Source organism: Anolis carolinensis, chromosome 5 (genome assembly GCF_035594765.1).
Source record: "Anolis carolinensis isolate JA03-04 chromosome 5, rAnoCar3.1.pri, whole genome shotgun sequence".
Lineage (NCBI taxonomy): Eukaryota > Metazoa > Chordata > Lepidosauria > Squamata > Dactyloidae > Anolis > Anolis carolinensis.
Window position 1 is genome coordinate 162,079,578 of NC_085845.1, and position 12,267 is coordinate 162,091,844.

Consider the following 12,267-nt stretch of genomic DNA (forward strand, 5'->3'; position numbering starts at 1 on the left):
AAGGGGCCCTTAGAATCACACGGGACAGAGATAACCTGGATTTCAATGGAACTTACTTTCCAGCTAATGAATTTAAAATTTTATTCCTGGATTTCTACTGCCTTTTCTTCCTGGTCCTTACATGGCTAAGATGCAGAATGGTCTCCACTTGTATTGGAATCGCTCCAGATCATCTTAACTAACAACAAAAGTAAAATTTGAGACAAAAAATAGCCTTATGTCTCTAACATCACTTTGTTTCTCCTGCATTATTTTTAACTTGTTTGCCTGATGAAGAAGCCAGTGGAGCCTGAAAAGCTTGAATGATCTATTTTGTACTTTATAGCTAGCCCAATAAAGGTATCACTGTGGATTTGGTTGTGTCCCATGCAGGGACATGAAGAAATTCCTCTCCCTGGAAAAGTCCTCAAGAAAGGTTATTAATGAACACAATGGCATTGCTTATTCTTTTTGGAGTTCCGTTTCAAGATCTCTGTTTGCATAACATACTGGAGTTAGAACACCTCTCAAGTGTTTGACACTAGGACAAGTTGTAACTTTAATAAAGATTGTCAAGCAAACGCGTACTTATGACTCACTGAAAAATTATGGAGCTTTACTCAGAAAAATGGAGTAATTTCTACTTATAGCTATTTGATCAGAACAGTTAGCAATAGCTCAGGCTTTTCTGGAGTACTTTCACTAGTTAAAAACTCAATGACAACTATCATTATCTCAGCAAGAAGGACTGCTTTATATTTAGCTATACAAAGTAGTCAATTTAAGAAAGGATAGAGACTGTATAATAGACATATAAGCCTTTACATGTTCTGGAAGCAAAAAGGGATGAAACGTTGGCTACTTGCTCAGTATGTAGTCATTTTCAAAATCACATAATTGTGTTTTAAAGCATGTAAATTAGCAATGATGGTACATAGGAAGTTGCGAAGAGGTTCTCATCAGTGTTTTAAAGATCAAAAAAATCTATAGCTGATAAGCATAAAAGCCACAAATATTAGAAAACAAAATACTTAGCACTTTGTTTTTGTCTAATATATAATTATAAGCTGATGTAAGGGAACATTAGTTAAGAAGATGACGCACAGAGTCTCATTATACCCACAAGTGAATTCACCAATGAGTCACCGAAGAAAGGTTTGCTAGAAATGTAAGGGAATCCTCTTTAAATATATTTATCATGTCTGAGGTGTAGTCCTTTTGAGGTCTTTTATGACAACGAGAGCTAAAGTCGTGTCCTACAATTCTTTTCTAAGTATTTTTCAGTTACAAGAAGTCCCCAAGTTACTAACAAGACAGGTTCCGTAGGTTTGTTCTGAAGCTGAGGATAACTCTAGCCAATATATATAGAGGGGGGGGGGGGGAGCATGCACTTTGGATAGCATAGGAAAGGATTAACATCCCCTTGATGTTTGCTTTGCTATCTGTGCCCCTGTTCAGAAGATTTCATCTCACTTTCTGTGGTTATTGGATTTTGAAAAAAAATTGGCTTGTTGTGGAAACAAAGATTGGTGATAAATCTTCAGTAGAGATACCTTCCTCCCCATAAAAATTATTTCAGGAGTGAATTTCCCTTTAGTGGGAGATTACTCTTACTTCCTGTTTTCTCACCCTTGTTCTTAATTATGAGTTGTTTGTAAATCAGTTATTTGTAACTCGGGGACTTCCTGTACAGGCAAAGACACTTTGAAACCTAGATCAGTCTGCAAATGGGATATTGGCATACTTTTAATTTTATTACAGTGCGGAAGCCACTATCATGGTTTCATCCCATTTTTGGTAGCAATATCTAAAATCCCCACACTGGTAGGGCTAGTTCCATGGATCTTCCTAGGACAATTAGTACAATTAGCCCCATCATCAGTACAGTGTCAGGCTTTCATGTGATATGTCACTGGTATGTGACTACTACACCACAGGAAAGCAGCTCCAGTATCCAATTAAGAAGCACTGAACTGACTCATAACAGGCTTGAAGATTAAGCAAGGAAAACAACAAACAACACAATATGAGGTCTCAAGTATATTGGACACTTAGCAGGGTTTAGGTAGTCTGACATAGCTAGATCTATTCTTGCAGAATTGAAAGGAAGCTTATTAAAATCTTTAAATAAAAGCTTTGAACAAATGTACACACCCACAAATTATATGAGTTCTTCCATATGAGTTCTTCAAAAGTTGAATATGTACAACCTATATGTAAATTACACATAAGTTGTGGAAACAACCACAATGACTTCAAAAACAGTCAACTCATCTCTATTTAGACATGTAATACATATGTAGCCTGTCCCACAATGATTTCTATAGTTTGGAAATGGAATGGTTTTGGCAACATCTGAAGATTACTGAGAAGCCAAATCTGTGCCAAAACAGTAGAAAAAGAAAACCATCCAAACAAAACAAAGGGGGAAACTCTTGGCACAATGTGATATGTAACTCTAAACACAGAAGTCTATTCTAATTTTATTGCAATTGAAAGAATAAACTCAGGTACCAAGGCAGTGTAAGCTTGCCATGCGACAGAATCCAAACCTGCAAACATAATGTTTTGATCTCTTTCAGTAAAACATGGGTCGCCACAAATAATATGTCATGTGTACAATTTAGGACATGCCCCTGGAAGACTTACCGGAGACATCAAAGAGGATGAAGAGGTAATATCTATGACTACTGGGTCAAATGTTTGCATGTCTGTTACATCATAGCTGGGATCTATCTGTTGAAAATAAGATGTGAGGTTATTATTAAAAATGGGCACAGAACCTCAAAATTGTATATGGTGAGATAATATATACTGCTAGCAAACTATTTGAATACACACTATAATTTAAGAAAATGTTTTTTATCCATTTAGTAGCAACGAATACACCTTTTGGCTTATATTTGTAATTTGCTTCTCCTGAAGATGCATAGGTAAAGGTAAAGGTTTTCCCCAGACATTAAGTCTAGTTGTGTCTGACTCTGGGGATTGGTGCTCATCTCCATTTCTAAGTCGAAGAACCGACGTTGTCCTTAAACACCTCCAACGTCATGTGGCTGGCATGAGGGCATGGAGCGCCATTATCTTCCTGCTGGAGCAGTACCTATTGATCTATTCACATTTGCATATTTTCGAACTGCTAAGTTGGCAGCTGGGGCTAATAGCAGGAGCTCACCCTACTCCCCGGATTCAAATTGCCAACCTTTTGGTTAGCAGGTTCAGCAGCTCAGCGGCTTAACCAGCTGTGCCACCGGGGCTCCATTAGAAGATGCATGGGCAACCATTATTTTGTACCCATGCTTTCAGTTAAACTGGGGCTTTTAAAGTCTGTTTAAAATTGTATAATTCTCACTAGGAGAGCAGAACACCCAGAAATCACTGCTGTGTGAATGAAGCACTGCAAATAATATCTGGATTTTGCAGAGATGGTTATTTAGGGATTTTTTTATACACAAGGAGATCAGCTGGGAAGAGTCAGTTCTTAAGAGTACCAGAAACAGTACCGTTAATGATGCTCAATGAAGCCCATGAAAGAGCAGGAGACCATGGACTGTATCTGGAGCAGAAACAAATTGCTATGAAGCACATCTGAATTATTAATGGAAAAAATAGTTTCTGGTAGAATGTAGCTTGAAAATATATTTTTTTAAAACTGAAAAATTTTGGGAAATGCATTAAAATGCATCTAGATGCCAATTAACCATAGATAGCATCATGGCATTAAATATTTCTCTCTTCTCCATCAATGTCTTTAAAAGTCTTTAAAAGTCTGATAGAATAAAAATTTGAATATCTACAATGAGCTTTTGCTTCTGCCAACCTAGCAGTTCGACAACATGCCAATGTGAGTAGATCAATAGGTACCGCTCCGGTGGGAAGGTAACAGAGCTCCATGCAGCCATCCTATCCACATGACCTTGGAGGTGTCTATGGACAACGCCGGCTCTTTGGCTTAGAAATGGAGATGAGCACCAACCCCCAGAGTCAGACATGACTGGACTTAACGTCAGGGGAAACCTTTACCTTTACTTACAATGAGATTTGCCCCAAAGGTGCTATTCTATCTTAGAAGACTACATTCTATCTGTTTGATCTCGTTTTATGGACATGGTTTTAGGCTCCCAAGTTGTTTTCTTTTTCAACAACTCCTGATCAAAAGTATTTCCGCTCTCATTTCCATATGGCCATATTCAAAACTATTTTACAGAATTTGAACATTCATTTTTAAGGTAGTTTTTTAATTATTGTTGCAAGATAACTTTTCTTGTAGCCCATCATATATAGCATCCAGGCTAATCTGAAACCATGTATACAATCAAATGGAATTGAAACTATTCGAAGTGTGACATTTTCAATGTTCAAAAGGGTACTCAATTGAAAATCCTATTTCATAGTAGGCTGCTTTCTGATGCACATTAAAATCACTAAACTGTAGTGCCATCTAGTGTAAAGTAGAAGTTATTAAAATGAACATTGGTTTATATTCCAAATACTGTACTATCATATACTTGCAAACAGTACCATGCATAATGTAACATTAACATGCATTAAGGTGTTATATTGTTATTACAATTGTTTTATTGTTATTTTATTATTTAATTCTCTCTGTGTTTAAACCTTTTTAAATCAATTATGTTTTAATTGTTTTATTCTATACTGTTACAGTAGTGTCTCACTTATCCAACATAAACGGGCCGGCAGAATGTTGGATAAGCAAATATGTTAGATAATAAGGAGAGATTAAGAAAAAGTCTATTAAACATCAGAATAGGTTATGATTTTATAAATTAAGCACCAAAACATCATGTTATACAACAAATTTGACATAAAAAGTAGTTCATTACACATTAATGCTATGTAGTAATTACTGTATTTACGAATTTAGCACAAAAATATCACAATGCATTGAAAACATTGACTACAAAAATGTGTTGGATAATCCAGAATGTTGGATAAGTGAGACTCTACTGTATTATCTCTTTACTCTTATTTTTACTGAAATTATTTTCAATCCATAGTGTCTTAGTATTGTAATGTACTGTGTTATTACTTGCACTTTTTATTCCATTGGAAGTTGTAGTCCTGGGGAAAAAGATATGCTATAAACATCCATCATTGATGGGCCATCAATGTCTTTTTAATGTTCCCTGACACAGTAGCACGTAAACAGATATTTTCTGCATGGAACCTACCAGGATACATGAAATCAGAGGTCCCCAAATTAAGACCCGCAGGCCAGACGCAGTCCTCCAAGATCAGTTACCTGGGCCTTGCCCTAAACATTAAATTGAGGGTTGTCCTAAGTCTAAAATAACTTGAAGGCACAGAACAACAACAATCCTAATTAATTTGACTATCTCATCAGCCAAAAGCAGTCCCCACTTATTGAAATACTAATAAGTTTATGTTGGTTAAAATTGTTGTTCATTTTAAATACTGTATTGTTCTTTCATAGCTTTTGTTTTTTGAAATACAAATAAGATACGTGCATTGGAATCCATTAATGTTTTTTCAAGCTATAGTCCAGCCCCCCAACAGTCTGAGGGATTGTGAACTGGCCCTCTGCTCAAAAGGTTTTTCAATTCAGGAAATACTAAACTCAGCATACAGTATGGTTATTGTAGAGTCTGCAAAATAATAATAATAATAATAATAATAATAATAATAATAATAATAATAATAATAATAGTAATATTACCCACCTCTCCTTTCAGTGAGTAATAAATAAAAAACATATATTAAAACATACGCATATTGAATTACCTGAGATAAAAGTGAAAACACAATAAACATAGTGTGATTTAAAAGTTATAACTTAACGATTAACTGTGTGAATCCTTCATTAAAGTATGGCAAGTTAGGTTTTTTTCACATAAAAAAGGTTTTCCCTAACATTAAGTCTAGTTGGGTTGGTGCTCATCTCCATTTCTAAGCTGAAGAGCCAGCATTGTCCATAGACACCTCCAAGTTCATGTAGTCAACATGACTGCATTGAGTGCTGTTATCTTCTTGTCGGAGTGGTACCTATTGATCTACTCACATTTGCATGTTTTCGAACTGCTAGGTTGGCAGAAGTTGGGGCTAACAGCAGGGGCTCACCCCACTCCCCGGATTCGAACTGCCGACCTTTCGGTCAGTAAGTTCAGCAGCTCAGTGGTTTTACCGCTTTTGTCTATCACTGCCATCTAGACATCCTGAGCTAGAAGAGAGAGATCTTGAAAATTAACAGAGTACTCATTTTCTAAATGTCTATCCTCATATGGCCAAAATGATACAAGAGGAAGATATTCATACAATTTACCTGAAATCACTGAAACGGCTCAAAAAGGTAGAAATTAGTCTTGTGCATTTTGGGTGAATCACTTGTCAGATACTGGAAGCTCCCATTTTCCAGTGCCTTCCAAAAATGGCCATGTTGCTAATGGGCATTTTCGTTCCACATTTGAAAAAAACAGTTCCTTTCGGCCCACTGCCGGCACTGGGGAACTTCCGAGGCTCCCCTTTCCCCTGGGAACCTTTCCTTTCTTCCCTTTAGGGGAGCCTGAATATCAGCAGTGGGGTTAAGAAAGTATCCTATCCAGCCCATTGTGGGGAAGACTTCCAACAGGCTCCCCTTCCATACCCTTAATTAAGACCCAGATTTTTTTAAAAAAGCATCAGTTACCACTGTTTCTTGATCCTATCGTTTTGTAGAGAAGAAGACCAGGTTTAATGCTTCTTAAAGCTGTTGTACTCTAGAGGAGAGGCAGGCGTGGACACACTTTCTCTCCTAGCATCAGAAGCACACCACACAGCTTTCCAAGGCATGTTAAGGATGTCAAGGGAAGGAAAAGCAATGACATGGAGCTCAGTGGAGATATCCTCCCTGGACAATCTTAAAAATCCCTCTCTTGACTGCAATCTCCTTTCTGCTTGGGGTTTTGCTTCATTAAAGCTGTTTCTACTTTCTACTCTAGAGCAGAGGTAGGCTTTTCTTTTTGTTTGCTGGGTTTACTATTATTATTAATAATAATTAATTATCTTTTAGAAGTATTTTCTGGAGGTGAGGAAAGGAAGCAGAAAAAGAAGCTTAAAGGGTGAAAGCCCCCAAACGCGCACACACCCCACACACCATCCCTCAGGTCCCCAACTCCCAGTCAGTCCCACTAAATAAAAAGAATCAGGAAAATAAAAGAAAACCAAAAAGATTCAAATGTATGCCAAATAAGGGAGAAGGAGCAAAGATCAGCTATTGCTTGCTTTCGTTGCGGGCGAGTTTTTGTACTGGGAGGGCCCTTACCGTTATGGGCTCCTGAAGGTACCGATGGTACTGGAAGAAAATAAATCCGCCACAACTCTAGTATTAATCATGCTCAGTGATTAGAGTATGTTCACTGTTAGAGGGAAAATGGAATATATCACTAGCTAGATAAACAAGACATAAAAATTTACCTCTATGGATTGTGATTTCGCATCATGACGATGAGGTGATCTTGGGTAAATATCAAGAAGGTGAGGAGGATCAACAATACGTGTTCTTTGCATATGTTTTTTGAGCACTTTCCTACATTCAAATGCATCAAAATTTGTTTTCCATAGCAGTACCTGTAATAAGTAAAAAAAAATTAATGCACACTTCAAAAATGTACGTGTCTTTATTTTGTAAAGAGAAACAACATTATATATTAAATTATGAAGGTATTTTGTGTTATTTGACTATCAACACGGTCTACTTAGTGAAAAATTTAAAATAATTTTAACAAGACTCTAGAAGGACTAACAGCAAGCAGAAGAAAAATGATTATGGTTTAGAAGTCCTTTCAGGTATACAAAACTTAACAAACCTGTGCATCTGTACCACCAGAGGCAAATGTTTCCCCACCTTTCGAAAAAGCTGCAGAAAGGACAGGACCCTAGTTGAAAAACATATATATATATATATTTTAAAAGACAATATATAAGCTTCCAGAAGTTTTCAACTAGTCTTTTGTCCCTTTTTATGATGTGGTGTTCATGTTCTGTCCTATATAAGATTATAATATATTGTGTATACTTATAATATTGATAATAATATTATAATGCAATACAATATTATACTAATAATACTACAATATAATAATATTAATTATATATTATATAGTAAATGTAATATTACTAATAATATTACCATATAATTATATAGTACAATATAGTAATTTATTGCTTATATTTTGCTATGCTAATATATTGTTATATAATATAATAATTTAGATACTAATTATATATATATATATATATATATATATATATATATATATGTAATTTATTGCTTATATTGTGCTATGCTAATAATATATTATTATATAATATAATAATATATTGTATGTACATTTGATTTGAGTCCCCCTCGAGGTGAGAAGAGCAAGATATAAATGTAGTAGATAAATAAATAATTTTTTTTCGTGTCAGGAGCAACCGGAGTTGCTTCTGGAGTGAGAGAATTGGCCGTCTACAAGGACGTTGCCCAGGGGACGCCCGGATGTTTTGATGTTTTACCATCCTTGTGGGAGGCTTCTCTCATGTCCCCGCATGGAGCTGGAGCTGATAGAGGGAGCTCATCCGCACTCTCCCCGGGTGGGATTCGAACCTGGCAGTTTTCAGGTCAGCAACCCAACCTTCAAGTCACGAGGCTTTTATCCCCTACATTCTATCCTCACTTCTAACTAAAAGGATATCTAGAATTGAGCATGGGAAATTCGGGAGTATGAAAAATATGCTGATCTCTGCCTGAAATGGGACCAGTGTCACTCTGTGATATGACTTTTCAAGGTGTTAGTATACATTTGGCAGGGGGTTGGACTGGATGGCTCATGAGGTCTTTTTCAACTCTATGATTCTATGATTCAGAGTTACTTCACAGATTACCTTGATAAAATGGAAGAACTAGAAAACTGGAGAGAAAGTTAGAGAAAAATACAATATTTTTACATTTAGGTACAAAAACAAATGCAGAGCTATAGGATGAGGAATACATGGCTCAGCAGACCTACAATCACAGAGGACTTTGGGATTCTTGTTGATCGTAAGTTGAATATCAGCCAAGATTATGATGCCGTAGTGAATGTTATTTTAGTCTGCATTAATAGAAGCATAGTTTCCAAGCTGAGAAAAGTAATAATCCTGTTATATTATATACTAGCTTTGCCCGACCACACATTGCTGTGGCTTATGGGAATCATTTGTTGGCCAGGTGGAATAGCAGTGAATAGCCTTGCAGCCTCAAAGCCTGACCGTTTTCTCGAGTAGCTGGAGTAGCACCCTCAATCAAAGAGCAGCTTTGAAGCCTGGCTTCCTTAGTAGGGGAATCCTTGTTTGGACAGCTTGAACTGCACTGAATAGTCTTGCATCTTAAAAACCTGGCTGCTTTCTACATAGGGCATCTTTTCTAGGCCTGGCAGTATGGGACAGAGTAGCATCGTGGCTTCAGAGCTTGGGGGTTTTCTATCTAGGGGAAATCTTGGTTGGCCAGGATGAATAGCACTGAATAGCCTTGCTGCTGGCAAGCCTGGCCACTTTCTACCTACTACTTTTTCTATCAAATTTGTTGTATAACATGATGTTTTGGTGCTTAATTTGTAAAATCATAGCGTAATTTGACGTTTAATAGACTTTTCCTTAATTCCTTATTATCCAACATATTCGCTTATCCAACATTCTGCCGGGGTGTTTATGTTGGAAAAGTGACTCTACTGTATATTTATAATCTTATATTATCTGCTTAAAACTGGATTATATGAGGCTCCTTCTACACAGCTGTATAAAATGAACACTGAAGTGGATTATATGGCAGTGTGGACTCAAGATAATCCAGTTCAAAGCAGATAATATAAGATTATAAATGGGTAATATAGCTGTGTGGAAGGGCCTTGAGTCTACACTGCCATATAATCCAGTTCAAATCAGATAGTCTGTATTTTATAGGCAGCGTAGAAGAGGCCTGATTGAAGCGGCCCTGGGCGCCATTAAATGGCTGAGTGGGTTGCTAGGAGACAATCCTTCTAACTGGCAGCAATGAGAAAAAAACAATTATTCCTATCCCTCTAATTAGGACTTTATTTTCTTGTTTTTTAATGTCTAAACACAGCGGGGAATACCATGTCTTTTGTGGCCAAGTTTCATGGGTTTTGGGTCTTTAGTTTTGTTGTTTACTTTAAGGCAGAAATGGTCAGAACATTTATATATATATATATATATATATATATATATATATATATATATATATATACACACACACACACACACACACACACACACACACACACACACACACACACACATACATACACACATACACACACATACTAGCTGTGCCCGGCCACGCGTTGCTGTGGCGAAGTATGGTGGTATGGGAAATAAAGTATTGAGAAATTGGTGGTAGTTAAGGTCAAGGGTAAAGGTTTTCCCCAGACATTAAGTCCAGTCGTGTCTTACTCTGGAGGTTGGTGCTCATCTCCATTTCTAAGCCGAAGAGCCGGCGTTGTCCGTAGACTCCTCCAAGGTCATGTGGGATGACTACATGGAGCGGCGTTACCTTCCTGCCGGAGCAGTACCTATTGATGCACTCACATTTGCATGTTTTCGAACTTCTGGGTTGGCAGAAGCTGGGGCTAACAGTGGGGGCTCTCTCCGCTCCCCCAATTCAAACCTGTGGCCTTTCGGTCCAGAAGTTCAGCAGCTCAGCGCTTTAACACGCTGCACCATCAGGGGATATTATTTCCTAAAGGTTGTGAATATACAATATTTCTGATTGGTTTTTTGTTTTTGTTTGTTGGAGGCAAGTATGAATGCTGCAATTAGGAAAAATGATTAGGATGTAATGGCCTTGCAGCTTTAAAGCCTGGCTGTTTCCTCCCTGAGTGAATTTTTTGTTGGGAGGTGTTAGCTGGCCCTGATTGTTTCCTGTCTGGAATTCCCTTGTTTTCAGAGTGGTGTTGTTTGCGATATTTTATGTGCTTCTACTGTCTGTGGCCCTGAGAAAACAGAGGATTTTCCAGACTTTGATGATGGGAATACTTTGTTGGGAGGTGTTAGCTGGCCCTGATTGTTTCCTGTCTGGAATTCCCTTGTTTTCAGAGTGGTGTTGTTTGCGATATTTTATGTGCTTCTACTGTCTGTGGCCCTGAGAAAACAGGATTTGCCAGACTTTGATGATGGGAATACTTTGTTGGGAGGTGTTAGCTGGCCCTGATTGTTTCCTGTGTGGAATTCCCGTTTATTTACTGTCCTGGTTTTAGAGATTATATTGTTCTGCATTATTCTATCCCAGTAATTATTTCATATTAAAGAAGAATCTCACTTATCCAACATTCGCTTATACAATGTTCTGGATTATCCAACGCAGTCTGCCTTTTCATAATCAATGTTTTTGTAGTCAGTGTTTTAAATTCAGTGTGATATTTTAGTGGTAAATTTGTAAATACAGTACAGTAGAGTCTCACTTATCAAACATAAACGGGCCGGCAGAACGTTGGATAAGCGAATATGTTGGATAATGAGGAATTAAGGATAACCCTATTAAACATCAAATTAAGTTATGATTTTACAAATTAAGCACCAAAACATCATGTTAGACAACAAATTTGTCAGAAAAAGTAGTTCAGTACACAGTAATGCTATATAGTAATTACTGTATTTATGAATTTAGCACCAAAATATCACGATATATTGAAAGCATTGACTACAAAAATGCGTTGGATAATCCAGAACGTTGGATAAGCGAATGTTGGATAAGTGAGACTCTACTGTAAATACTACATAGCATTACTGCGCATGGAACTACTTTTTCTGTCAAATTTGTTGTATAATATGATGTTTTGGTGCTTAATTTGTATAACGATTACCTAATTTGATGTTTAATTGGCTTTTCCTGAATCCCTTCTTATTATCCAACATATTCACTTATCCTGCCAGCCTGTTTACGTTGGATAAGTGAGACTCTACTGTATATTTCTAATCTTATATTATCTGCTCAGAACTGGATTATATGAGGCTCCTTCTTCACAGCTGTATAAAATGCACACTGAAGTGGATTATATGGGAGTGTGGAGTCAAGATAATCCAGTGCAAAGCAGATAATATAAGATTATAAATGGGTTATATAGCTGTGTTGAAGGGCCTTGAGTCTACACTGCCATATAATCCAGTGCAAATTAGATAATCTGTGGAAGACGTCTAAGTGAGGCCTAAATCTGCCTGTCCCCTAACTGAAACCTGGCTGTCCCTTGGTTGCTAGGCAACCAAGTGGGCAGAGATTAGCCCTCTAAACTGGCA

General features: G+C 37.2%; 1 protein-coding gene across 2 annotated transcripts in view; it reads right to left on the reverse strand.

Moving 5' to 3' along the window:
- poc1b (POC1 centriolar protein B) overlaps positions 1-12,267 on the reverse strand; it is a 31,703-nt gene that overhangs the window by 9,371 nt on the left and 10,065 nt on the right. The window contains exons 9-11 of one of the 2 annotated variants that reach the window (XM_062982799.1): positions 7,803-7,871; positions 7,411-7,563; positions 2,629-2,715 (exon numbers count right to left, since the gene is read on the reverse strand). In XM_062982799.1, coding sequence (XP_062838869.1) covers positions 2,629-2,715; positions 7,411-7,563; positions 7,803-7,871 — 309 coding nt within the window. The remainder of the gene's footprint in view (positions 1-2,628; positions 2,716-7,410; positions 7,564-7,802; positions 7,872-12,267) is intronic. The other variant, XM_062982800.1, reaches the window with a different exon arrangement.